The 27,370-nt window shown below is 44.5% G+C and overlaps 1 protein-coding gene and 1 long non-coding RNA gene across 46 annotated transcripts in view; one reads left to right on the plus strand and one right to left on the minus strand.

The window, feature by feature from the left end:
• Nucleotides 1-4,862: 4,862 nt before the first annotated feature.
• LOC110519337 (M1-specific T cell receptor beta chain) overlaps nt 4,863-27,370 on the minus strand; it is a 123,746-nt gene continuing 101,238 nt past the window's right edge. For 7 of the 45 annotated variants that reach the window (XM_090221407.1, XM_090221408.1, XM_090221410.1 and 4 more), the window contains 5 exons: nt 14,117-14,162; nt 9,899-10,252; nt 9,724-9,750; nt 6,677-6,783; nt 4,863-5,306 (listed from right to left, as the gene is read on the minus strand). In XM_090221407.1, the coding sequence (XP_090077533.1) occupies nt 5,283-5,306; nt 6,677-6,783; nt 9,724-9,750; nt 9,899-10,252; nt 14,117-14,162 (558 nt within the window). In that variant the 3' untranslated portion in view covers nt 4,863-5,282. Of the gene's footprint in view, nt 5,307-6,676; nt 6,784-9,723; nt 9,751-9,898; nt 10,253-11,283; nt 11,337-11,645; nt 11,795-11,990; nt 12,528-12,669; nt 12,785-13,076; nt 13,466-13,686; nt 13,735-13,887; nt 13,936-14,116; nt 14,167-14,276; nt 15,253-27,370 lie in introns of those variants that run through there. The other 38 variants (XM_090221404.1, XM_090221401.1, XM_090221405.1 and 35 more) reach the window with 34 other exon arrangements.
• The window catches only part of LOC149972163 (uncharacterized), a 240,292-nt gene continuing 226,519 nt past the window's right edge, over nt 13,598-27,370 (plus strand). Inside the window, exon 1 of the long non-coding RNA XR_016492090.1 lies at nt 13,598-13,729. This is a non-coding gene — a long non-coding RNA (uncharacterized LOC149972163). The remainder of the gene's footprint in view (nt 13,730-27,370) is intronic.

Here is a 27,370-nt window from a genome sequence, read left to right on the forward strand (position 1 = left end):
CCAACGGACTCTGACAGTTGGACTTGAGTTGAGGAAGACTGTTTCAGCAGAGTTCCAACGGACTCTGACAATTGGACTTGAGTTGAGGAAGACTGTTTCAGCAGAGCTCCAACGGACTCTGACAGTTGGACTTGAGTTGAGGAAGACTGTTTCAGCAGAGCTCCAACGGACTCTGACAGTTGGACTTGAGTTGAGGAAGACTGTTTCAGCAGAGCTCCAACGGACTCCGACAGTTGGACTTGAGTTGAGGAAGACTGTTTCAGCAGAGCTCCAACGGACTCTGACAGTTGGACTTGAGTTGAGGAAGACTGTTTCAGCAGAGCTCCAACGGACTCTGACAGTTGGACTTGAGTTGAGGAAGACTGTTTCAGCAGAGCTCCAACGGACTCTGACAGTTGGACTTGAGTTGAGGAAGACTGTTTCAGCAGAGCTCCAACGGACTCTGACAGTTGGACTTGAGTTGAGGAAGACTTTCAGCAGAGCTCCAACGGACTCTGACAGTTGGACTTGAGTTGAGGAAGACTGTTTCAGCAGAGCTCCAACGGACTCTGACAGTTGACTTGAGTTGAGGAAGACTGTTTCAGCAGAGCTCCAACGGACTCTGACAGTTGGACCTGAGTTGAGGAAGACTGTTTCAGCAGAGCTCCAACGGACTCTGACAGTTGGACTTGAGTTGAGGAAGACTGTTTCAGCAGAGCTCCAACGGACTCTGACAGTTGGACTTGAGTTGAGGAAGACTGTTTCAGCAGAGCTCCAACGGACTCTGACAGTTGGACATGAGTTGAGGAAGACTTTCAGCAGAGCTCCAACGGACTCTGACAGTTGGATTTGAGTTGAGGAAGACTGTTTCAGCAGAGCTCCAACGGACTCTGACAGTTGGACTTGAGTTGAGGAAGACTGTTTCAGCAGAGCTCCAACGGACTCTGACAGTTGGATTTGAGTTGAGGAAGACTGTTTCAGCAGAGCTCCAACGGACTCTGACAGTTGGACTTGAGTTGAGGAAGACTTTCAGCAGAGCTCCAACGGACTCCGACAGTTGGACTTGAGTTGAGGAAGACTTTCAGCAGAGCTCCAACGGACTCTGACAGTTGGACTTGAGTTGAGGAAGACTGTTTCAGCAGCCCAACCAGAGTAACTCCTATAATCTAACAATATAATACTAATCTTTATACAAAATATTCAGATAGAAAATGTTTGAATTACCCTCCTTCTGTAAGTCTATGTCTGTATAGCAGATGCAGTAGCCATCTAACATAAGGAAACGCATGTGGGTGTCGTAGCTTGCCACGGGCAAATCTCTATCTCTCTGGAGTTATTCTGGCCTAAGCTTCTCTTCCTTTAAAGAGGCTACGTATATACACACTACCGTTCAAAAGTTTGTGGTCACTTAGAAATGTCCTTGTTTTTGAAAGAAAAGCACATTTATGTCCATTAAAATAACATCAAATTGATCAGAAATACAGTGTAGACATTGTTAATGTTGTAAATGACTATTGTAGCTGAAAACGGCTGATTTTTTAATGGAATATCTACATAGGCGTACAGAGGCCCATTATCAGCAACCATCACTCCTGTGTTCCAATGACACGTTGTGTTAACTAATCCAAGTTTATCATTTTAAAAGGCTAATTGATCAAAAGAAAACCCTTTTGCTATTGTGTTATCACAGCTGAAAACTGTTGTCCTGATTAAAGAAGCAACAAAACTGTCCTTCTTTAGACAAGTTGAGTATCTGGAGCATCAGCATTTGTGGGTTCGATTACAGACTCAAAACGGCCAGAAACAAATAGCTTTCTTCTGAAACTCGTCAGTCTATTCTTGTTCTGAGAAATGAAGGCTATTCCGTGTGAGTAATTGCCAAGAAACTGAAGATCTCGTACAACGCTGTGTACTACTCCCTTCACAGAACAGCGCAAACTGTGTGGGAGGCTCCGGTGCACAACTGAGCAAGAGGACAAGTATTTTAGAGTGTCTAGTTTGAGAAACAGACGCCTCACAAGTTCTCAACTGGCAGCTTCATTAAATAGTACCCGCAAAACACCAGTCTCAACGTCAACAGTGAAGAGGAGACTCCGGGATGCTAGCCTTCTAGGCAGAGTTCCTCTGTCCAGTCTCAACGTCAACAGTGAAGAGGCGACTCCGGGATGCTGGCCTTCTAGGCAGAGTTCCTCTGTCCAGTGTCTGTGTTCTTTTGCCCATCTTAATCTTTTATTTTTATTGGCCAGTCTGAGATATGGCTTTTCTTTGCAACTCTGCCTAGAAGGCCAGCATCCCGGAGTCGCCGCTTCACTGTTGACGTTGAGACTGGACAGAGAAACTCTGCCTAGAAGGCCAGCATCCCGGAGTCGCCTCTTCACTGTTGACGTTGAGACTGGTGTTTTGCAGGTACTACACAATGTGCTATTGGAACACAGGAGTGATGGCTGCTGATAATGGGCCTCTGTACGCCTATGTAGATTTTCCATTAAAACTCAGCCGTTTCCAGCTACAATAGTCATTTACAACATTAACAATGTCTACACTGTATTTCTGATCAAATTGATGTTATTTTAATGGACAAAAAAATGTCCTTTTCTTTCAAAAACAAGGACATTTCTAAGTGACCACAAACTTTTGAACGGTAGTGTATATATTAAAATGGTTATATCATACAGTAGACATTTAAGCCTTTGCATTCAATGCCCTGAAAAAATATCCCATTGCCCCAGGGCAGTGATTGGGGACACTGCCCTGTGTAGGGTGCCGTCTTTCGGATGGGACGTTAAACGGGTGTCCTGACTCTCTGAGGTCATTAAAGATCCCATGGCACTTATCGGAAGAGTTGGGGTGTTAACCCTGGTGTCCTGGTAAAATTCCAAATCTGGCCCTCAAACCATCACGGCCACCTAATAATCCCCAGTTTACAATTGTCTCATTCATCCCCCCCTCCTCTCCCCTGTAACTATTCCCCAGGTCGTTGCTGCAAATGAGAACGTGTTCTCAGTCAACATACCTGGTAAAATAACAGATAAATAATGAATTATTTTTATTAGGCTGTTTTTAAGGACATATAAATGTGGCTCATTTGGCCACATTATTCCTCGTTAATTGATCTGCGCCAGGTTGGATCTGAATGGATGTCCAATTTATCAAATGTTCGGTAAATTACAATCTTCCCATGTTGTCCGGCTCCAAACTTTACTGATGGAAACTCTGAAATGGCATATTGTTTTTATGAAGATTTTGAATTTTCTTATGATAATCTGTCGACCAATTAGATGAAAACCTAGAAGCTACAGACACCATAAAGACTCAAACACATCATGGTTCACCAGCAGCCCCAAACATCTAGTCTAGTGTCTGATTATGCTGAACATCATGGTTCCCCAGCAGCCCCAAACATCTAGTCTAGTGTCTGATTATGCTGCACATCATGGTTCCCCGGCAGCCCCAAACATCTAGTCTAGTGTCTGATTATGCTGCACATCATGGTTCCCCAGCAGCCCCAAACATCTAGTCTAGTGTCTGATTATGCTGCACATCATGGTTCCCCAGCAGCCCCAAACATCTAGTCTAGTGTCTGATTATGCTGAACATCATGGTTCCCCCCAGCAGCCCCAAACATCTAGTCTAGTGTCTGATTATGCTGCACATCATGGTGCCCCAGCAGCCCCAAACATTTAGTCTAGTGTCTGATTATGCTGCACATCATGGTTCCCCAGCAGCCCCAAACATTTAGTCTAGTGTCTGATTATGCTGAACATCACGGTTCCCCAGCAGCCCCAAACATCTAGTATAGTGTCTGATTATGCTGCACATAATGGTTCCCCAGCAGCCCCAAACATCTAGTATAGTGTCTGATTATGCTGCACATCATGGTTCACCAGCAGCCCCAAACATCTAGTCTAGTGTCTGATTATGCTGCACATCATGGTTCCCCAGCAGCCCCAAACATCTAGTCTAGTGTCTGATTATGCTGAACATCATGGTTCCCCCCAGCAGCCCCAAACATCTAATCTAGTGTCTGATTATGCTTCACATCATGGTTCCCCAGCAGCCCCAAACATCTAGTCTAGTGTATGATTATGCTGAACATCATGGTTCCCCTGCAGCCCCAAACATCTAGTATAGTGTCTGATTATTCTATATATATATATATATGTATTTGTTTTGTACAGACAAATAAAATCAATCAATCAATCCAAACTGTGCAGTGGCCAATTGATGAATGAAAAGAGACATTGTTCCAAAACACTAGAAAGTTTAATGACACTAGGAGATTGTCAAGCCAAGCCTTCAATACTGGGTAAGTCTACAAGACAGGGAGGGATGTATTTTCTGTTTGTTCAAAACACAAACCATGATATCGAAGTGCTCGAAGTTGGTTTGTTTTGTTAATTGGTTGTCAAACCTGTCGGTGGAAGATTCGTTGAATATATTTTATATAAATATGGCATCAAAATGTTGAAACTCTGATTTCCCCCTAGCTGATCATGGTCTGCCTCCGTCTCTGATCGTAATGTGATGAAACAGGCAGGGAGAGGGAGCTCGTCTGTGGTGGTCGGTAAACCCTCAACCTTCTGGCCCAAAGCCCTGCGTGGCATCAACTGTGCCAGAAAAGCAGACTGAAGTGGCAAAGTCAATATCCACGTTTATAAAAACAGGGTTGCTACAGTTCTTGTTATTTGTGGTCGTAAACATTATATTGAGTTAATTCTATGAGGGGGAGGGTCGTGACAATATTTAACTGTGGAGAGGTACATTTTGATCTGTCCCCTAATTATATACCGTTTATTATTCACAAATGAACATTTAGAAATTGGAAAGCAAAGTGTATTGATACATACTCTACTGTAATTACTGGAAAAACAAACAGACATTGATTTTGTAAGTTAATGGAAAGATTGGTTTGGCTGAATTTATTCAAATATACATTTAAATTGCAAGTTCATGTTCATAGGAGATTCTTAAAAGCACATCTTCACATAGACAGGGCAATAAAGAGATACTGGCAACAATAAGCACAATGGACAATACAATTATATGCAGGGGCAGACTGGGACCAGAAACCGGCCCAGGCATTTCTAACACACCTGCCCATGTTTTTCTTTAAGACCCTCTTTACTAGACAAATTATTATTATTTTGCTAAAAAAAAAAAGCCAATTTAGACAGGCCCACTGGGCTAAAGATGAATCGGTCCATCTGGCATTTGCCAGAATTGCCCATTTGCCAGTCCATTCTTGATCACATGGAAGAATCAACACCCATGCAGGACATCCTCCTTGGGCCACTTGTATTCCGTTAAATCTGTTTCTCTGAGGAGCCCTGCATGTGAAAAACAGACACAGAGATACAGGATGAAGACAGTATGGTGTCTGTATGGGAACACAGAGATACAGGATGAAGACAGTATGGTGTCTGTATGGAAACACAGAGATACAGGATAAAGACAGTATGGTGTCTGTATGGAAACACAGAGATACAGGATAAAGACAGTATGGTGTCTGTATGGAAACACAGAGATACAGGATAAAGACAGTATGGTGTCTGTATGGTGTCTGTATGGAAACACAGAGATACAGGATAAAGACAGTATGGTGTCTGTATGGAAACACAGAGATACAGGATAAAGACAGTATGGTGTCCACAGAAATAGAATCAAGGTTTTATTTATATGATGGTGTCAGGATCAAACCTTTATTAGCCCATAGCTAGCATGGTCCCAGATCTGTATGTGCTGTCTTGTCAACTCCTATGTTCATTACCTAGCCTGGTCCCAGATCTGTTTGTGTTGTCTTGTCAACTCCTATGGTCGTTAACTAGCCTGGTCCCAGATCTGTTTGTTCTGTCCTGCGTATCCCGCCTGCCTGTCATGTGACATCCCACTGGGCTCAAACTGATTGAATCAACGTCGTTTCAACGCTACTTGTCAACGTATTGTGACGTGGAATCTACGTAGAATATACTTTTTTTTAAAATTAAAGACTTAAACTGTTTTTGTTTGGGGGGGGTGGGGGGTGAAATTTAAATCACAGGATTGTGTCATTATGGTAAACTAATTTCAACATAAACAAAATATGTTGAATTTTGATCGATTTAAAACAATATCAGATATTCAAGGTCAGGGTCACTATCAGAAACAAAAACATTATACTGGGCAGCCCCTCCTACTGGAGAGTTCATCTGTCTTCCATCCCAGGTTTTAACCCAGTCACGCTTAGCTATGCTATTTTTCACTGATTATGACCTCTGTGCTATCGTGGGATGGATCGTTGAGAGATCTCCGCTTAAAATCAAAATAGAATCTCAAATGGCATTGATCATTTGTACCGTGTGCTATAATGTAACTCTCAACTGCAATCCAGCTCATGTGGTTGTTCTATTAGATGAAGCCCAGTGATAACACAAATCAGACACACTGGGAATTCAACTAACTTTTGGCTGTCTTTTTTGATTGGGTGAACATAAATTGTAATCTGATTGATCAACGTCTAAACCAAATATTTCCCAATTATCCACGTTGAAACGACGTGGTGTGCCCAGTGGGATCTGTTTGTGTGGTCACTGTCAACCTGACCATAGGAGTTGGCAAGACCGTACGAAACTGATCTGGGACTCCTTTAGCACAAGGCAGAGATAGAAGAGGAGAGAGATGGCTGTGTGATGAACCTTTATCATATTTGCAGCGAACTCACCTGGAACTTCCAAATCATAACCATGACGACCAGGCCATAGAAGGTACTCTTAGCGATGAAGATGCTGTAGGCCAGCTTGGCAGTCTGGGTGCTCTTCACATAGTAATCTGCAAGGACAATAATACATTCAAATTACCTTGATTAAGGTGGTATCAGATGATATTGTTAGCAGATCATCCATTGAGAAAAATACAGCACAACCAATGATCTAGGTTAGTGTTTCTTGGCCCTGGGATCCAACTAATGATCTAGGCCAGTGTTTCTGGGTCCTGGGGATCCAACCAATGATCTAGGCCAGTGTTCCTTGGTCCTGGGGATATAACCAATGATCTAGGCCAGTGTTTCCTGGTCCTAGGGATCCAACCAATGATCTAGGCCAGTGTTTCTGGGTCCTGGGGATCCAACCAATGATCTAGGCCAATGTTTCTTGATCCTGGGGATATGAAATATGACCCTTTGGGTCCATAACCCTAACCCATAACCTTAACCCTTAACTCTAACCCTAACCCCTAACCCCTAACCCTAATCCCTAACCCTAACCCTAACCCTAACACTAACCCCTAACCCTAACCCCTAACCCTAACCCTAACCCTAAGACCTAACCCTAACCCCTAAACCCTAACCCAGGACCAGGAAAATCCTGATATACACTGCAGGTCATCAGTACAGTATGTAGGTCATCAGTATGCAGGTCGTCAGTACAGTATGCAGGTCATCAGTACAGTATGCAGGTCATCAGTATGCAGGTCATTAGTATGCAGGTCATCAGTACAGTATGTAGGTCATCAGTACAGTATACAGGTCATCAGTACAGTATGCAGGTCATCAGTACAGTATGCAGGTCATCAGTATGCAGGTCGTCAGTACAGTATGCAGGTCATCAGTACAGTATGCAGGTCATCAGTACAGTATGCAGGTCATCAGTATGCAGGTCATTAGTATGCAGGTCATCAGTACAGTATGTAGGTCATCAGTACAGTGTACAGGTCATCAGTACAGTATGCAGGTCATCAGTATGCAGGTCATTAGTATGCAGGTCATCAGTACAGTATGTATGTCATCAGTACAGTATGCAGGTCATCAGTACAGTATGCAGGTCATCAGTATGCAGGTCATCAGTATGTAGGTCATCAGTATGCAGGTCATCAGTATGTAGGTCATCAGTTTGCAGGTCATCAGTATGCAGGTCATCAGTATGCAGGTCATCAGTACAGTATGCAGGTCATCAGTATGCAGGTAATCAGTATGCAGGTCATCAGTATGTAGGTCATCAGTATGCAGATCATCAGTATGTAGGTCATCAGTATGCAGGTCATCAGTATGCAGGTCATCAGTATGCAGGTCATCAGTATACAGGTCATCAGTACAGTATGCAGGTCATCAGTATGTAGGTCATCAGTATGCAGGTCATCAGTATGCAGGTCATCAGCATGTAGGTCATCAGTATGCAGGTCATCAGTATGTAGGTCATCAGTATGCAGGTCATCAGTACAGTATGCAGGTCATCAGTACAGTACGCAGGTCACCAGTACAGTATGCAGGTCATCAGTATGCAGGTCATCAGTATGCAGGTCATCAGTACAGTATGCAGGTCATCAGTACAGTACGCAGGTCACCAGTACAGTATGCAGGTCATCAGTATGCAGGTCATCAGTATGCAGGTCATCAGTACAGTATGCAGGTCATCAGTATGCAGGTCATCAGTACAGTATGCAGGTCATCAGTACAGTACGCAGGTCACCAGTACAGTATGCAGGTCATCAGTATGCAGGTCATCAGTATGTAGGTCATCAGTGCAGTATTCAGGTCATCAGTATGCAGGTCATCAGTATGCAGGTCATCAGTATGCAGGTCATCAGTACAGTATGCAGGTCATCAGTATGTAGGTCATCAGTATGTAGGTCTTCAGTGCAGTATGCAGGTCATCAGTATGCAGGTCATCAGTATGTTGGTCATCAGTATGCAGGTCATCAGTACAGTATGCAGGTCATCAGTACAGTATGCAGGTCATCAGAACAGTATGCAGGTCATCAGTACAGTATGCAGGTCATCAGTATGCAGGTCATCAGAACAGTATGTAGGTCATCAGTACAGTATGTAGGTCATCAGTACAGTATGTAGGTCATCAGTACAGTATGCAGGTCATCAGTATGCAGGTCATCAGTATGTAGGTCATCAGTACAGTATGCAGGTCATCAGTACAGTATGTAGGTCATCAGTACAGTATATAGGTCATCAGTACAGTATGCAGGTCATCAGTATGCAGGTCATCAGTACAGTATGCAGGTCGTCAGTATGCAGGTCATCAGTACAGTATGCAGGTCATCAGTACAGTATGCAGGTCATCAGTTTGCAGGTCATCAGTATACAGGTCATCAGTACAGTATGCAGGTCATCAGTATGCAGGTCATCAGTACAGTATGCAGGTCATCAGTACAGAATGCAGGTCATCAATACAGTATGCAGGTCATCAGTATGCAGGTCATCAGTACAGTATGCAGGTCATCAGTATGCAGGTCATCAGTACAGTATGCAGGTCATCAGTATGCAGGTCATCAGTACAGTATGCAGGTCATCAGTACAGTATGCAGGTCATCAGTATGCAGGTCATCAGTACAGTATGCAGGTCATCAGTACAGTATGCAGGTCATCAGTATGCAGGTCATCAGTATGCAGGTCATCAGTATGCAGGTCATCAGTACAGTATGCAGGTCATCAGTATGCAGGTCATCAGTACAGTATGCAGGTCATCAGTATGCAGGTCATCAGTACAGTATGCAGGTCATCAGTATGCAGGTCATCAGTATGCAGGTCATCAGTACAGTATGCAGGTCATCAGTATGCAGGTCATCAGTACAGTATGCAGGTCATCAGTATGCAGGTCATCAGTATGCAGGTCATCAGTACAGTATGCAGGTCATCAGTACAGTATGCAGGTCATCAGTACAGTATGCAGGTCATCAGTACAGTATGCAGGTCATCAGTATGCAGGTCATCAGTATGCTGGTCATCAGTACAGTATGCAGGTATAAAATGGGCACATTTACCTGTCGTTATCTCTCCCCCACTTTGACCTGAAAGAAACAAAGAAGGAGAGTTTCAGATGAGATTATACACCACGGTACCACTTAGACATTGGGGAATGCATTGGAGCTTCATAACTAGTGTACTAGTTCAGTCAAATCTCTTTCTTCTCAGAAACAGTGTTCATTGTTTTATTACCTTGGAGATCTCCACTAATGGTGTCATTAGTCACTCTTATATTGTCAGTCCCATCGTAAAAGCTGACAATGCAGGTGAATCTGTTCTCTGGTTTGTGCCATTCATTGGCTGGGACTCTCAGTCTGCTGGTGATACTGTATAAACCATCTTTATCCCACAAGGCCCTGTTGTCGGTCCCGGCACCTTCAGTTCTGTTGACATTGTTGACTTGCCAGAAGACCGTGACGTGGTCGGGGTAGAAGCGGGTGGCTACACACACTAGGGTCTTCTTCTTCTTCTTGTTTCTATCTTCACACTCCTTAGCGGAGGGTGCTAGGACTTTCACTGTGGGTTCAGTGACTTTGATGTTTGGATCTGCATGGAGAAAACAGTGGAGTATTTTAACACTCAATCAATGGCTCTGTTTGCTGTCGACATCATACCTGAACCCGAGGGCTTTAAAACACAGTTCATCACAAAATGAATCAATGAGAGAGTTCATCACAAAATGAATCAATGAGAGAGTTCATCACAAAATGAATCAATGAGAGAGTTAATCACAAAATGAATCAATGAGACAGTTCATCACAAAATGAATCAATGAGACAGTTCATCACAAAATGAATCAATGAGAGAGTTCATCACAAAATGAATCAATGAGAGAGTTCATCACAAAATGAAAATGAGAGAGTTCATCACAAAATGTCATTAATCAATAAATGTATGCCAAGTCAATCACATAGAAACACATTCTTACAGAATTCTTACAGTATTAATATTACTACAGTATTATTACAGTATTATTACAGTATTCTTACAGTATTCTTATAGTATCATTATTACTACAGTATTCTTACAGTATTCTTATAGTATCATTATTACTACAGTATTCTTATAGTATCATTATTACTACAGTAGTATTACAGTATTCCTCTTACAATATTCTTACAGTATTATAACAGTATTCTTATAGTATTATAACAGTATTCTTGCAGTATTATAACAGTATTCTTACAGTATTGTAACAGTATTACTACATTATTCTAACAGTATTCTTACAGTATTGTAACAGTATTACCACAGTATTCTAACAATATTCTTACAGTATTCTTACAGTATTACTACAGTATTCTTGCAGTATTCTAACAGTATTACTACAGTATTCTTACAGTGTTACTACAGGTTCTACCAGTATTACAGTTTTCTACCAGTATTACTACAGTATTAGTACAGTATTCTTACAGTATTCTAACAGTATTACAGTATTCTACCAGTATTACTGCAGTATTACTACAGTATTCTAACAGTATTACAGTATTCTACCAGTATTACAGTATTCTAACAGTATTACTACAGTATTATAACAGTATTCTTACAGTATTCTACCAGTATTACAGTTTTCTTACCCAGAACTGTTAGCTTAGTTCCCTCTCCAAAGTAGGCAGCATTAGCACCAGAGCACACCACATCCTCACAGACAGAAAACCAAGAGGATTCTAGCTACCCATTGGTGTATTTGCAGTAGTTTGGCTTGTAGCAAAGGAAGTAATACCGTATTTCTAAGCATGTCTATGTCGACAGAGCATAGGGCTAATTCACTTTATCATTAGCTCTTTGTACAGCTTAAATGTCCCCCCCCCCTGAATATTTTCATGCTCAACTATGCCAGGAATGCAAAGCAAACAAACCCCTTAATTTAAAAATAATTTCATGATGATGTATTTGCAATATATTTTTTTAAAGAAAGTTGAAAAGCTGAATCCCTTACCTAGAACAGTGAGTCTGGTACCTGGACCAAACTCTGCCTTATCCGTGTACCACAGAGACATGCCATGCTCTACATTACAGACACTGGATGACATCTGACACAGATCTGTTACTTTGCCTCTTCTGAACTGTTATGCACTTCCATTCAAACTGATACAACACCACAATATATATTCATTACAAACCAAACACCTGAGGAATTGGAACATTGTTTTATAAACCATAAAGATATTTTCTCTCCATCTCTGGTTCACACACCGGATAAAAAAAATTAGACAACGTCTCTTTCACTAACAGATAAACCCATGACGGCATAGATAACAGATGACAGAATCAGTTTTCTCACCCAGAACTGTGAGTTTGGTGCCATTGCCGAAGTACGCCTGGTTGTTGTTCACACTGATACACAGCTACAGAAATAACCCCTCCTCACTACTCAGTACTAGCAGAGTTTAGCTGTAGCCTTTACACCCCCAACCTGCTGTCTTTGGTTGTTGGATTTAGTTATTCTATGAAATGTAATGACATCACAAAATCATTTCCAGATTATGTAGAGATGAAATGATCATTGTTTTGACCTAAGTACCTAAGACTGTGTCTGGTTCCACTGCGAAGGAACCTCTTCTCCTCTAGCTGATAGGTATTATAATGAAGGAAGACTGTGTCTGGTTCCACTGCTAAGGAACCTCTTCTCCTCTAGCTGATAGGTATTATAATGAAGGAAGACTGTGTCTGGTTCCACTGCGAAGGAACCTATTCTCCTCTATCTGATAGGTATTATAATGAAGGAAGACTGTGTCTGGGCACGGAGCCAGACAGCTTTATAACCATGATGATTGGAGCACATAACTAATGCATTTACTGTGATCCATTCAAATACAGTCTCTTACTTTAACACCATTTAGACGTATAGTCAAATCCGATATTTTCTATATTGCCAAATGTAAAAATGTTTTGGTCTTTGTTATTCCCTCGTGTACATTTATCAGATAGAGTCCACAACAGTTCATTGTTCGTTTTCTTACCCAAAACGGTGAGTTTGGTGCCGGCTCCAAAATATGCCTCAGAGTACGAGCACAGAGACACAAAGCAGTATCTTTACTGTCACTCTGACTTTGTTTCGACTCCATCTTTGTTACTCTGTAACAAAGTTATTCAAAAACTCTTCACAGGACCTCTGAGACATTCAGCTGAGTGTAGTTAAATCTGACATAGTTTACAACCAAATAAATTATGGGGACTATTTTACAAATTAAATTCAAGTGCGTTCCACCTCGACCAATCTTTAGGTCACATTCCAATCCATGAATATCAACCACACACTGTAACCTACAGACTGTAGCCATAAGATATAAAGGTGTTTAAATGACATGTAGTTTTTAAAAATTCCAATCAGGTGCCAACGTTATATTATGTTGGTGTGTTGTCTCACCTAGAACAGTTAACCGGGTTCCTCCACCGAAGTCAGCCTGGCCGACACCACCAGCACAGTGGATTTACTCCACCTGTATGTAACCACGTCAGGAGGACGATCGATAGATACCACCCAGTCATTCTGTTACAGTACCATTCTCTAATAAACTTTACAACCACCTACATTATAACCACATAGTTTACATGGTTTATAACCAACAGCTTACTGCTCTTTTTTTCAGTGTCATTTCTCACCTAGAACAGTTAACCTGGTTCCTCCACCGAAGTAAGCCTGGCCGACACCATTAGCACAGTACAGTGGAACACTGCTCTATTATAGATATACAGTATAGACGTGCTGAGCCTGGCCCCATTAACACAGTACAGTGGGATACTGCTCTAGTCAAGCAAGTCCTTTTCTCGTCAACTTTAAATCGTACTTGGCCTTCGATAACTGTATTGGTCAAGACGTCCTACCGATCAACACCGCGTTTCAACCAGTTAAACAAGACCGACACAGATGACTCAAACATACTGTAATACTACGATATCAAATCTCTTCTCACGAGCATGTTGTCTCACTCACATTCATTGTCCGTACGCCAAACATAGTGTACGGGATCACTTACCGAGAACTGTTAATTTGGTGCCTTGTCCAAAATAGGCCTCATAGTTGGCACAGTGTACAGGCTTAACATCAAAAAGCGGAGTAACACTAGTATGAACTAATCTAATGTACTGAATCTAGAATCAACTAACTCCTCACATCACCAAACCCCTAAACCACAAATAGAGACCCATTAGTTCCATCATGGTGAATATTCTCTTACCCAGAACAGTCAGTTTGGTTCCTGCTCCAAAGAATGCAGGATCATAGTTGTCACAGTGCGGACGTACTGAGCAGTAATGTGCCAACCAGTAGCTACTGAACTTGTCTACGTATTTGGCATCTAACATAATAACCGCTTTTTACGACTTGCCAATTGTTCAAATGAACTATTAGATCCATAAACATAACATTGTCAGGTACAGTAAGTAAATCAATTAGGAAGTATTTACCTAAAACAGTGAGTTTGGTTCCATTGCCAAAGAAGGCTGGTTGGTTTGAAGTCACAGTGTTTTCACATCAACCATTTAGTTCAGCTGAATCAGAGACACTAATCAAACATCTCCAGGGTTACAGATCTATATCAATGTCGTTCATCTGAAGTGAACTTACCTAAAACAGTGAGTTTGGTTCCATTCCCAAAGTAGGCCTCACTTCCAGTGTCACATCGTTTTCCTCCTCTTCCAAAAATACCTCAGATCTTTTTTGTCATTCAGCCTCAAGGGAATATGAACAGAGATACTCAGAGATACTCAGAGATACTCTAAAAATAACTACTGAGTTCAGCAAAACATTTGAGGAGATTTTGTGGTCAAACATGAATCAAACCAACTCCCTTATGGAACTAAATCTGACTCCATAAGTTTGTTGTTTTGTCTAGGAAAATGCTCCCAATAAAGCAGATTTTATAATCCTGAAGACTGGTTGAAATCTTGTTTTATCCTTCAGTATTATCAAAACATCTCTCCAGACTCCTCGACAGTCTGTAGTAGTGTGTGAATAGGCCCCAGACCTGCCCTGTATGGAAGTGAATGGTAGGAGGTTTTTGTACGGCGTCTCTATGTAAATATATCACCGTGGCCCCCTGTCCCCACAGTGTGAAAGCATCACACAAAAACACTCGTTCTGTTCTTTCTGTTGTTTATTTCCCCTCCCCTGTTCTCTCTCTGTATCTCTCTCACCATCTCAGTCTCTCAGTATCTGTCTGCAGCAGCAGGTGCCTCGGCATGGAGGGTTACTGCAGTTGGATCCTGGCCCTATAAATAGAACATCAAATTCATGATTTTAATAATAAACATTTACATTTGGATATTTACTTTTTATCTCTCTATTGATTGATGTAATGAATAACATCAATAAAAAAGACAATGTAAAAAGACAATATCCAAATGTAATGTTTATAATTAATATTATGGCATTCTACTGTTGTTACTGGAGTGGGATCCTGATCCAAACTGACAGCTTCTATTTCCGTCAGCAGTACTAAGAAAAGCAGCAGGGAGGAGAGGAGGAGCAGAGGAGGGGGAGGAGAGGGAGAGGAGGAGGAGAGGAGGGGGAGGAGAGGAGGAGGAGAGGAGGGGGAGGAGAGGAGGAGGGGGAGGAGAGGAGGAGGAGAGGAGGGGGAGGAGAGGAGGGGGAGGAGAGGAGGAGGGAGAGGAGGGGGAGGAGAGGAGGGGGAGGAGAGGAGGAGGATAGGAGGGGGAGGAGAGGAGGGGGAGGAGGAGGAGAGGAGGGGGAGGAGGAGGAGGAGGAGGAGGAGGAGGAGAGGAGGGGGAGGAGAGGAGGAGGAGGAGGAGGAGAGGAGGGGGAGGAGAGGAGGAGGAGGAGGAGGAGAGGAGGGGGAGGAGAGGAGGAGGAGAGGAGAGGAGAGGAGAGGAGAGGAGAGGAGAGGAGAGGAGAGGAGGAGAGGAGAGGAGAGGAGAGGGGAGAAGAGGAGGACATATGTTTTTTCAAATCTAAAAATGTAAATGATAGCTGTCTAAGGCACAGCCCTGTCCCCTCTCCCTCTCCTCTCCCCCTGCCATGCTGCATCAGGTGACAGTAACAGCCTATCATAGAGCAGGGCTGACAAGATCCAGTCTTAAACTTGCACTACCTTCTAACTTGATTCTAATTGCATTTGATCATATCTTTTTTCTTTCTTTCTTTTTTATTCAACCTTTATTTAACTGGTATGAGGTATATGCTTTAGTGACAGTATCATTATATTGTGGAATGGTTTGTATAAAAGGTATATATGTATTTAGGGATAATCTTAAATGTGTTTCTTTTGTTTTATATCTCAAGCCAATGGAATTGAATTGAATAGGATACTATAGAATTCTGGCGTGACTTTGTGTCATCCCACAGTTTCCCTCCAGAGGTCAGTGTAGGATCATCTCTGAGAAATGTCTCCCTTTTTAATCGAAGAGCTTCATTTGATATCAAGGGTAGGCTTATATACTAGCAGTGGTGGAAAAAGTACCCAGTTGTCATACTTGAGTAAAAGTAAAGACACCTTCATAGAAAATGATTCAAGTAACAATGAAAGTCACCCAGTAAAATACTACTTGAGTATAAGCCTAAAAGTATTTGGTTTAAAATATACTTAGGTATCAAAAGTAAAAGTATAAATAATTTCAAATTCCTTATATTAAGCAAACCAGATGGCACTATTTGATTTGGTATTTTATCTAGTTAGCCAGGGGCACACTCCAACACTCAGACAGTGTGTTTAGTGAGTCCTCCAGATCAGAGGCAGTAGGGAGGACCAGGGATGTTCTCTGTTTAGTGAGTCCTCCAGATCAGAGGCAGTAGGGATGACCAGGGATGTTCTCTGTTTAGTGAGTCCTCCAGATCAGAGGCAGTAGAGATGACCAGGGATGTTCTCTGTTTAGTGAGTCCTCCAGATCAGAGGCAGTACGGATGACCAGGGATGTTCTCTGTTTAGTGAGTCCTCCAGATCAGAGGCAGTAGGGAGGACCAGGGATGTTCTCTGTTTAGTGAGTCCTCCAGATCAGAGGCAGTAGGGATGTCCAGGGATGTTCTCTGTTTAGTGAGTCCTCCAGATCAGAGGCAGTAGAGATGACCAGGGAAGTTCTCTGTTTAGTGAGTCCTCCAGATCAGAGGCAGTACGGATGACCAGGGATGTTCTCTGTTTAGTGAGTCCTCCAGATCAGAGGCAGTAGGGAGGACCAGGGATGTTCTCTGTTTAGTGAGTCCTCCAGATCAGAGGCAGTAGGGATGTCCAGGGATGTTCTCTGTTTAGTGAGTCCTCCAGATCAGAGGCAGTAGGGAGGACCAGGGATGTTCTCTGTTTAGTGAGTCCTCCAGATCAGAGGCAGTAGGGATGACCAGGGAAGTTCTCTGTTTAGTGAGTCCTCCAGATCAGAGGCAGTAGGGAGGACCAGGGATGTTCTCTGTTTAGTGAGTCCTCCAGATCAGAGGCAGTAGGGATGTCCAGGGATGTTCTCTGTTTAGTGAGTCCTCCAGATCAGAGGCAGTAGGGAGGACCAGGGATGCTATCTGTTTAGTGAGTCCTCCAGATCAGAGGCAGTAGGGATGACCAGGGATGTTCTCTGTTTAGTGAGTCCTCCAGATCAGAGGCAGTATGGAGGACCAGGGATGTTCTCTGTTTAGTGAGTCCTCCAGATCAGAGGCAGTAGGGATAACCAGGGATGTTCTCTGTTTAGTGAGTCCACCAGATCAGAGGCAGTAGAGATGACCAGGGATGTTCTCTGTTTAGTGAGTCCACCAGATCAGAGGCAGTAGGGATGACCAGGGATGTTCTCTGTTTAGTGAGTCCTCCAGATCAGAGGCAGTAGGGATGATCAGGGATGTTCTCTGTTTAGTGAGTCCTCCAGATCAGGGGCAGTAGGGATGGCCAGGGATGTTCTCTGTTTAGTGAGTCCTCCAGATCAGAGGCAGTAGGGATGACCAGGGATGTTATCTGTTTAGTGAGTCCTCCAGATCAGCGGCAGTAGGGAGGACCAGGGATGTTCTCTGTTTAGTGAGTCCTCCAGATCAGAGGCAGTAGTGATGACCAGGGATGTTCTCTGTTTAGTGAGTCCTCCAGATCAGAGGCAGTAGGGAGGACCAGGGATGTTCTCTGTTTAGTGAGTCCTCCAGATCAGAGGCAGCAGGGAAGACCAGGGATGTTCTCTGTTTAGTGAGTCCTCCAGATCAGAGGCAGTAAGGATAACCAGGGATGTTCTCTGTTTAGTGAGTCCACCAGATCAGAGGCAGTAGAGATGACCAGGGATGTTCTCTGTTTAGTGAGTCCACCAGATCAGAGGCAGTAGGGATGACCAGGGATGTTCTCTGTTTAGTGAGTCCTCCAGATCAGAGGCAGTAGGGATGATCAGGGATGTTCTCTGTTTAGTGAGTCCTCCAGATCAGGGGCAGTAGGGATGGCCAGGGATGTTCTCTGTTTAGTGAGTCCACCAGATCAGAGGCAGTAGGGAGGACCAGGGATGTTCTCTGTTTAGTGAGTCCTCCAGATCAAAGGCAGTAGGGAGGACCAGGGATGTTCTCTGTTTAGTGAGTCCTCCAGATCAGAGGCAGTAGGGAGGACCAGGGATGTTCTCTGTTTAGTGAGTCCTCCAGATCAGAGGCAGTAGGGATAACCAGGGATGTTCTCTGTTTAGTGAGTCCACCAGATCAGAGGCAGTAGAGATGACCAGGGATGTTCTCTGTTTAGTGAGTCCACCAGATCAGAGGCAGTAGGGATGACCAGGGAAGTTCTCTGTTTAGTGAGTCCACCAGATCAGAGGCAGTAGGGATGACCAGGGATGTTCTCTGTTTAGTGAGTCCTCCAGATCAGAGGCAGTAGGGATGATCAGGGATGTTCTCTGTTTAGTGAGTCCTCCAGATCAGGGGCAGTAGGGATGGCCAGGGATGTTCTCTGTTTAGTGAGTCCTCCAGATCAGAGGCAGTAGGGATGACCAGGGATGTTATCTGTTTAGTGAGTCCTCCAGATCAGCGGCAGTAGGGAGGACCAGGGATGTTCTCTGTTTAGTGAGTCCTCCAGATCAGAGGCAGTAGTGATGACCAGGGATGTTCTCTGTTTAGTGAGTCCTCCAGATCAGGGGCAGTAGGGATGGCCAGGGATGTTCTCTGTTTAGTGAGTCCACCAGATCAGCGGCAGTAGGGAGGACCAGGGATGTTCTCTGTTTAGTGAGTCCTCCAGATCAGAGGCAGTAGGGATGACCAGGGATGTTATCTGTTTAGTGAGTCCTCCAGATCAGCGGCAGTAGGGAGGACCAGGGATGTTCTCTGTTTAGTGAGTCCTCCAGATCAGAGGCAGTAGTGATGACCGGGGATGTTCTCTGTTTAGTGAGTCCTCCAGATCAGAGGCAGTAGGGAGGACCAGGGATGTTCTCTGTTTAGTGAGTCCTCCAGATCAGAGGCAGCAGCGAAGACCAGGGATGTTCTCTGTTTAGTGAGTCCTCCAGATCAGAGGCAGTAAGGATAACCAGGGATGTTCTCTGTTTAGTGAGTCCACCAGATCAGAGGCAGTAGAGATGACCAGGGATGTTCTCTGTTTAGTGAGTCCACCAGATCAGAGGCAGTAGGGATGACCAGGGATGTTCTCTGTTTAGTGAGTCCTCCAGATCAGAGGCAGTAGGGATGATCAGGGATGTTCTCTGTTTAGTGAGTCCTCCAGATCAGGGGCAGTAGGGATGGCCAGGGATGTTCTCTGTTTAGTGAGTCCACCAGATCAGAGGCAGTAGGGAGGACCAGGGATGTTCTCTGTTTAGTGAGTCCTCCAGATCAAAGGCAGTAGGGAGGACCAGGGATGTTCTCTGTTTAGTGAGTCCTCCAGATCAGAGGCAGTAGGGAGGACCAGGGATGTTCTCTGTTTAGTGAGTCCTCCAGATCAGAGGCAGTAGGGATAACCAGGGATGTTCTCTGTTTAGTGAGTCCACCAGATCAGAGGCAGTAGAGATGACCAGGGATGTTCTCTGTTTAGTGAGTCCACCAGATCAGAGGCAGTAGGGATGACCAGGGAAGTTCTCTGTTTAGTGAGTCCTCCAGATCAGAGGCAGTAGGGAGGACCAGGGATGTTCTCTGTTTAGTGAGTCCTCCAGATCAGAGGCAGTAGGGATGTCCAGGGATGTTCTCTGTTTAGTGAGTCCTCCAGATCAGAGGCAGTAGGGAGGACCAGGGATGTTCTCTGTTTAGTGAGTCCTCCAGATCAGAGGCAGTAGTGATGACCAGGGAAGTTCTCTGTTTAGTGAGTCCTCCAGATCAGAGGCAGTAGGGAGGACCAGGGATGTTCTCTGTTTAGTGAGTCCTCCAGATCAGAGGCAGTTGGGATGTCCAGGGATGTTCTCTGTTTAGTGAGTCCTCCAGATCAGAGGCAGTAGGGAGGACCAGGGATGTTCTCTGTTTAGTGAGTCCTCCAGATCAGAGGCAGTAGGGATGACCAGGGATGTTCTCTGTTTAGTGAGTCCTCCAGATCAGAGGCAGTATGGAGGACCAGGGATGTTCTCTGTTTAGTGAGTCCTCCAGATCAGAGGCAGTAGGGATAACCAGGGATGTTCTCTGTTTAGTGAGTCCACCAGATCAGAGGCAGTAGAGATGACCAGGGATGTTCTCTGTTTAGTGAGTCCACCAGATCAGAGGCAGTAGGGATGACCAGGGATGTTCTCTGTTTAGTGAGTCCTCCAGATCAGAGGCAGTAGGGATGATCAGGGATGTTCTCTGTTTAGTGAGTCCTCCAGATCAGGGGCAGTAGGGATGGCCAGGGATGTTCTCTGTTTAGTGAGTCCTCCAGATCAGAGGCAGTAGGGATGACCAGGGATGTTATCTGTTTAGTGAGTCCTCCAGATCAGCGGCAGTAGGGAGGACCAGGGATGTTCTCTGTTTAGTGAGTCCTCCAGATCAGAGGCAGTAGTGATGACCAGGGATGTTCTCTGTTTAGTGAATCCTCCAGATCAGAGGCAGTAGGGAGGACCAGGGATGTTCTCTGTTTAGTGAGTCCTCCAGATCAGAGGCAGCAGGGAAGACCAGGGATGTTCTCTGTTTAGTGAGTCCTCCAGATCAGAGGCAGTAGGGATAACCAGGGATGTTCTCTGTTTAGTGAGTCCACCAGATCAGAGGCAGTAGAGATGACCAGGGATGTTCTCTGTTTAGTGAGTCCACCAGATCAGAGGCAGTAGGGATGACCAGGGATGTTCTCTGTTTAGTGAGTCCTCCAGATCAGAGGCAGTAGGGATGATCAGGGATGTTCTCTGTTTAGTGAGTCCTCCAGATCAGGGGCAGTAGGGATGGCCAGGGATGTTCTCTGTTTAGTGAGTCCTCCAGATCAGAGGCCGTAGGGATGACCAGGGATGTTATCTGTTTAGTGAGTCCTCCAGATCAGCGGCAGTAGGGAGGACCAGGGATGTTCTCTGTTTAGTGAGTCCTCCAGATCAGAGGCAGTAGTGATGACCAGGGATGTTCTCTGTTTAGTGAGTCCTCCAGATCAGAGGCAGTAGGGAGGACCAGGGATGTTCTCTGTTTAGTGAGTCCTCCAGATCAGAGGCAGCAGAGAAGACCAGGGATGTTCTCTGTTTAGTGAGTCCTCCAGATCAGAGGCAGTAGGGATGACCAGGGATGTTCCCTGTTTAGTGAGTCCACCAGATCAGAGGCAGTAGGGAGGACCAGGGATGTTCTCTGTTTAGTGAGTCTTCCAGATCAGAGGCAGTAGGGAGGACCAGGGATGTTCTCTTGATAAGTGTGTGAATTGGACCATTTTCCTGTCCTGCTAAGCATTCCAAATCTAACAAGTACTTTTGGGTGTCAGGGAAAATGTACAGAGTAAAAAGTACATCGCTTTCTTTAGGAATGTAGTGAAGTAAAAGTACAATTTGCGAAAAATATAAATAGTAACGTACAGATACCCCAGAAAAATGACTTAAGTAGTACTTTAAAGTATTTTTACTGAAGTACTTTACACCACGGTATACTAGGAATACCTCCATGACAGTCAGAGAAACACCCATTGATTGTTCTATCTATTTATACAAAAAAACAATGTTTTAAGGGAAATATTAGCTTTTTGTCTGAAGCTGAAAAAGAAGGGAAATACAAAATGTAATTGTACTGATGTACTAACAAGGCTGTTCATCATTCATTACGCAGCTCGTCACCTGCTCGACTGATCTACTGCACTTCAACAACAGATGTCCTCACATTGGATGGGTTGATTAGGATTCAAACCTTCTCTCACACAGCCTAATACATACTCTTAGAGTTGGTTTACCCCATTAATGTACTTGGTAATGTACCTGGATAATAATATATCATTATAATGTAAACGCAGAAACAAACAGGAGACACGTCTTTACAGAAAATGATGCAGAAAAATTCATCCATGCTTTTGTCACTTCTAGGTTAGACTACTGCAATGCTCTACTTTCCGACTACCCGGATAAGGCAGTAAATATAATTCAGTTAGTGCTAAATACGGCTGCTAGAATCCTGACTAGAATAAAAAAAATTGATCATATTACTCCAGTGCTAGCCTCCCTACACTGGCTTCCTGTCAAGGCAAGGGCTGATTTCAAGGTTTTACTGCTAACCTACAAAGCATTACATGGGCTTGCTCCTACCTATCTCTCTGATTTGGTCCTGCCGTACATACCTACACGTACGCTACGGTCACAAGACGCAGGCCTCCTAATTGTCCCTAGAATTTCTAAACAAACAGCTGGAGGCAGGGCTTTCTCCTATAGAGCTCCATTTTTATGGAATGGTCTGCCTACCCATGTAAGAGACGCAAACTCGGTCTAAACCTTTAAGTCTTTACTGAAGACTCATCTCTTCAGTGGGTCATATGATTGAGTGTAGTCTGGCCCAGGAGTGGGAAGGTGAACGGAAAGGCTCTGGAGCAACGAACCGCCCTTGCTGTCTCTGCCTGGCCGGTTCCCCTCTTTCCACTGGGATTCTCTGCCTCTCACCCTATTACAGGGGCTGAGTCACTGGCTTACTGGGGCTCTTTCATACCGTCCCTAGGAGGGGTGCGTCACTTGAGTGGGTTGAGTCACTGATGTGATCTTCCTGTCTGGGTTGGCGCCCCCCCTTGGGTTGTGCCGTGGCGGAGATCTTTGTGGGCTATACTCGGCCTTGTCTCAGGATGGTAAGTTGGTGGTTGAAGATATCCCTCTAGTGGTGTGGGGGCTGTGCTTTGGCAAAGTGGGTGGGGTTATATCCTTCCTGTTTGGCCCTGTCCGGGGGTGTCCTCGGATGGGGCCACAGTGTCTCCTGACCCCTCCTGTCTCAGCCTCCAGTATTTATGCTGCAGTAGTTTATGTGTCGGGGGGCTAGGGTCAGTTTGTTATATCTGGAGTACTTCTCCTGTCCTATTCGGTGTCCTGTGTGAATTTAAGTGTGCTCTCTCTAATTCTCTCTTTCTCTCTTTCTTTCTCTCTCTCGGAGGACCTGAGCCCTAGGACCATGCCTCAGGACTACCTGACATGATGACTCCTTGCTGTCCACAGTTCACCTGGCCATGCTGCTGCTCCAGTTTCAACTGTTCTGCCTTATCATTATTGGACCATGCTGGTCATTTATGAACATTTGAACATCTTGGCCATGTTCTGTTATAATCTCTACCCGGCACAGCCAGAAGAGGACTGGCCACCCCACATAGCCTGGTTCCTCTCTAGGTTTCATCCTAGGTTTTGGCCTTTCTAGGGAGTTTTTCCTAGCCACCGTGCTTCTACACCTGCATTGCTTGCTGTTTGTGGTTTTAGGCTGGGTTTCTGTACAGCACTTTAAGATATCAGCTGATGTTCGAAGGGCTATATAAATACATTTTGATTTGATTTTGATTTGATTTGATTTAAAGAAACAGGAGACAGTCTTTACAGAAACACAAATAGGAGACAGTCTTTACAGAAACAGGAGACAGTCTTTACAGAAACACAAACAGGAGACAGTCTTTACAGAAACAGCAGACAGGCTTTACAGAAACAGGAGACAGTCTTTACAGAAACACAAACAGGAGACAGTCTTTACACAAACAGGAGACAGTCTTTACAGAAACAGGAGACAGTCTTTACAGAAACACAAACAGGAGACAGTCTTTACACAAACAGGAGACAGTCTTTACAGAAACAGGAGACAGTCTTTACAGAAACACAAACAGGAGACAGTCTTTACAGAAACAGGAGACAATCTTTACAGAAACACAAACAGGAGACAGTCTTTACAGAAACACAAACAGGAGACAGTCTTTACAGAAACAGGAGACAGTCTTTACAGAAACACAAACAGGAGACAGTCTTTACAGAAACACAAACAGGAGACAGTCTTTACAGAAACACAAACAGGAGACAGTCTTTACAGAAACACAAACAGGAGGCAGTCTTTACAGAAACAGGAGACAGTCTTTACAGAAACACAAACAGGAGACAGTCTTTACAGAAACACAAACAGGAGACAGTCTTTACAGAAACAGGAGACAGTCTTTACAGAAACAGCAGACAGTCTTTACAGAAACACAAACAGGAGAAAGTCTTTACAGAAACACAAACAGGAGACAGTCTTTACAGAAACACAAACAGGAGACAGTCTTTACAGAAACAGGAGACTAGCTACTAGTAGCTACTAACTAATCGTGGATGCATGACCTATTCTGTGATATATCTGGGTTAACTTGCTCATATCAAGCGACACATACCAGACCGTTTGTGGAAAGGTAAAAGGTGGGCTCGTTTTTTAAACAGACAGCTCTGTAGAACATCTGTGCTAGCTGATCACGCACTCAAAATGTCTCAACCAATCACCCAACGGTTTCCATGTCGAGAGTCATGAATATTCATGAAATTGTGTTGCCGGGCAATGATGGAGGTTAAGCTAGCTAGCTATCTTGCTAAGTTAGCTAGCTAATGTTAGTTTGGTAGCTAGCTGGTGAAAAGGGGTTGACATTAGTTAGTTAATGGACTATGGTTAAAAGCTTCCTTGTGTTGTGTGCCTTTTTCTGCAGTCCATATTTCTAGGCATCGTTTTGTTTGTGTCTAACAACGTTAGATACTGAACATAGGTCATGTTTCTAACATAGCATTAGGTACATTCACATTGGAACATGAATTACTAGCCCAACATAAGATATTTGGGTTGAGTACCGGGTGGTAGCCGGCTAGTAACAGTTTCTAAAGTTCAGACAGGATACTGGGCGGAGGCCGGCTAGTAACAGTGTCTACAGTTCAGACAGGATACTGGGCGGAGGCCGGCTAGTAACAGTGTCTACAGTTTAGACAGGATACTGGGCAGAGGCCGGCTAGTAACAGTGTCTACAGTTCAGACAGGATACTGGGCGGAGGCCGGCTAGTAACAGTGTCTAAAGTTCAGACAGGATACTGGGCGGAGGCCGGCTAGTGGTGACTATTTAACAGTCTGATGGCCTGAGGACTGGTTCTAGTGAATGTTAGCTTACTTAGATGCAGCAAAGGAGCTTGTGAAAAAAGTTATGAATTCAATTAAATAATGAACCTGATGGACAAATGTCCTCCCGCTCCCACTGGTCTGGCTGTTTACTAACGTTACAGTCCTCTTCGGCTTGTGGAAGAAGGGGACTGGGTGGCGTGGCTGTCTAAGGCACTGCATCACAGTTCTAGAGGCGTCACTACAAACCCAGGTTGGATCACGGGCTGTATCACAACCGGCTGTGACCGGGAGCCTCACAGGGCGGCGCACAATTGGCCCAGCGTCGTCCGGGTTAGAGGAGTGTTTGGCCCGGGAGGGCCGTCATTGTAAATAATGATTTGTTCTTAACTGACTTGCCAGGTTAAATCAAATGTTAAACATAAGGTGGTAAGTATACCTCTGTCTGTGTGGGGGCCAATGCTGGGGTGGGCAAGGAGTCATGTACCCTCAATTTGCTGGCCCCTGTGCACATTCCTGATAGCAGAGGTATTGCTCCTCTGAGTAAGCTATGACCCGCTAGCTAACAACAGTTACCTAGCTACAACATAAACAAATACTATTCAAGCATTCTGTCCTGAATTCAATTGTGAATATTGCTGAGAATTTAACCAAATATATTGAACTTCTCTGTGGTTCAGGTGTCTCTGTTGACAACTTCTCTGTGGTTCAGGTGTCTCTGTTGACAACTTCTCTGTGGTTCAGGTGTCTCTGTTGACAACTTCTCTGTGGTTCAGGTGTCTCTGTTGACAAGTTCTCTGTGGTTCGGGTGTCTCTGTTGACAAGTTCTCTGTGGTTCAGGTGTCTCTGTTGACAACTTCTCTGTGGTTCAGGTGTCTCTGTTGACAACTTCTCTGTGGTTCAGGTGTCTCTGTTGACAACTTCTCTGTGGTTCAGGTGTCTCTGTTGACAACTTCTCTGTGGTTCGGGTGTCTCTGTTGACAACTTCTCTGTGGCTCAAGTGTCTCTGTTGACAACTTCTCTGTGGTTCAGGTGTCTCTGTTGACAACTTCTCTGTGGTTCAGGTGTCTCTGATGACAACTTCTCTGTGGTTCAGGTGTCTCTGTTGACAACTTCTCTGTGGTTCAGGTGTCTCTGTTGACAACTTGGTGGTATGTCTTGGAGGTCATTTCAAAAAGTGCCTATAATATTCAAACTCCCTTTTACCAAGAAAACTAGCCATCTGGCGACCATATAGGAGTTCTCAGCTGAGGTGACAAATGTCACAGGAATAATGGCGGAGAAAAGAGGAGGAGAAAAACTCTCTTTGACATGCATTGGCCAATCAAAATCTAATATAGACATGACGTATGACCTTGGAATCACTGACTAGGCCAGCGAGTAAGAGGTCACAAAACAGTTTTCTGATTTCAAAAACATTAACAGGAAGATGGTTTTTCTATTCAATCCGTAACACAGAAGCGTTACAGATTCCGCAATCAAAATTTGAAAGGTATTTTTCCGATCCGATTGAGCCGACTGGTTCACTGAATGTAGTCTCCGATAAAGCGGGAACATGGCTTTTCCATTTCAGTCACGCTGTAAAGCTGAACTTCTGCGATGTGGATCGAAACGAGCCCTAAGTCCAGGAGAAGACGGAGAGCCCTAAGTCCAGGAGAAGAAGGAGAGCCCTAAGTCAAGGAGAAGACGGAGAGCCCTAAGTCCAGGAGAAGAGAGAGAGCCCTAAGTCCAGGAGAAGACGGAGAGCCCTAAGTCCAGGAGAAGACGGAGAGCCCTAAGTCCAGGAGAAGACGGAGAGCCCTAAGTCCAGGAGAAGACGGAGAGCCCTAAGTCCAGGAGAAGACGGAGAGCCCTAAGTCCAGGAGAAGACGGAGAGCCCTAAGTCCAGGAGAAGACGGAGAGTCCTAAGTCCAGGAGAAGACGGAGAGTCCTAAGTCCAGGAGAAGACGGAGAGCCCTAAGTCCAGGAGGAGACGGAGAGCCCTAAGTCCAGGAGAAGACGGAGAGCCCTAAGTCCAGGAGAAGACGGAGAGCCCTAAGTCCAGGAGAAGACGGAGAGCCCTAAGTCCAGAAGAAGACGGAGAGCCCTAAGTCCAGGAGAAGACGGAGAGCCCTAAGTCCAGAAGAAGACGGAGAGCCCTAAGTCCAGGAGAAGACGGAGAGCCCTAAGTCCAGGAGAAGACGGAGAGCCCTAAGTCCAGGAGAAGACGGAGAGCCCTAAGTCCAGAAGAAGACGGAGAGCCCTAAGTCCAGGAGAAGACGGAGAGCCCTAAGTCCAGGAGAAGACGGAGAGCCCTAAGTCCAGGAGAAGACGGAGAGCCCTAAGTCCAGAAGAAGACGGAGAGCCCTTTGTCC

The sequence above is a fragment of the Oncorhynchus mykiss genome, chromosome 25, assembly GCF_057628025.1.
Source record: "Oncorhynchus mykiss isolate SJ-2025 chromosome 25, ASM5762802v1, whole genome shotgun sequence".
NCBI classification, from domain to species: Eukaryota; Metazoa; Chordata; class Actinopteri; order Salmoniformes; family Salmonidae; genus Oncorhynchus; species Oncorhynchus mykiss.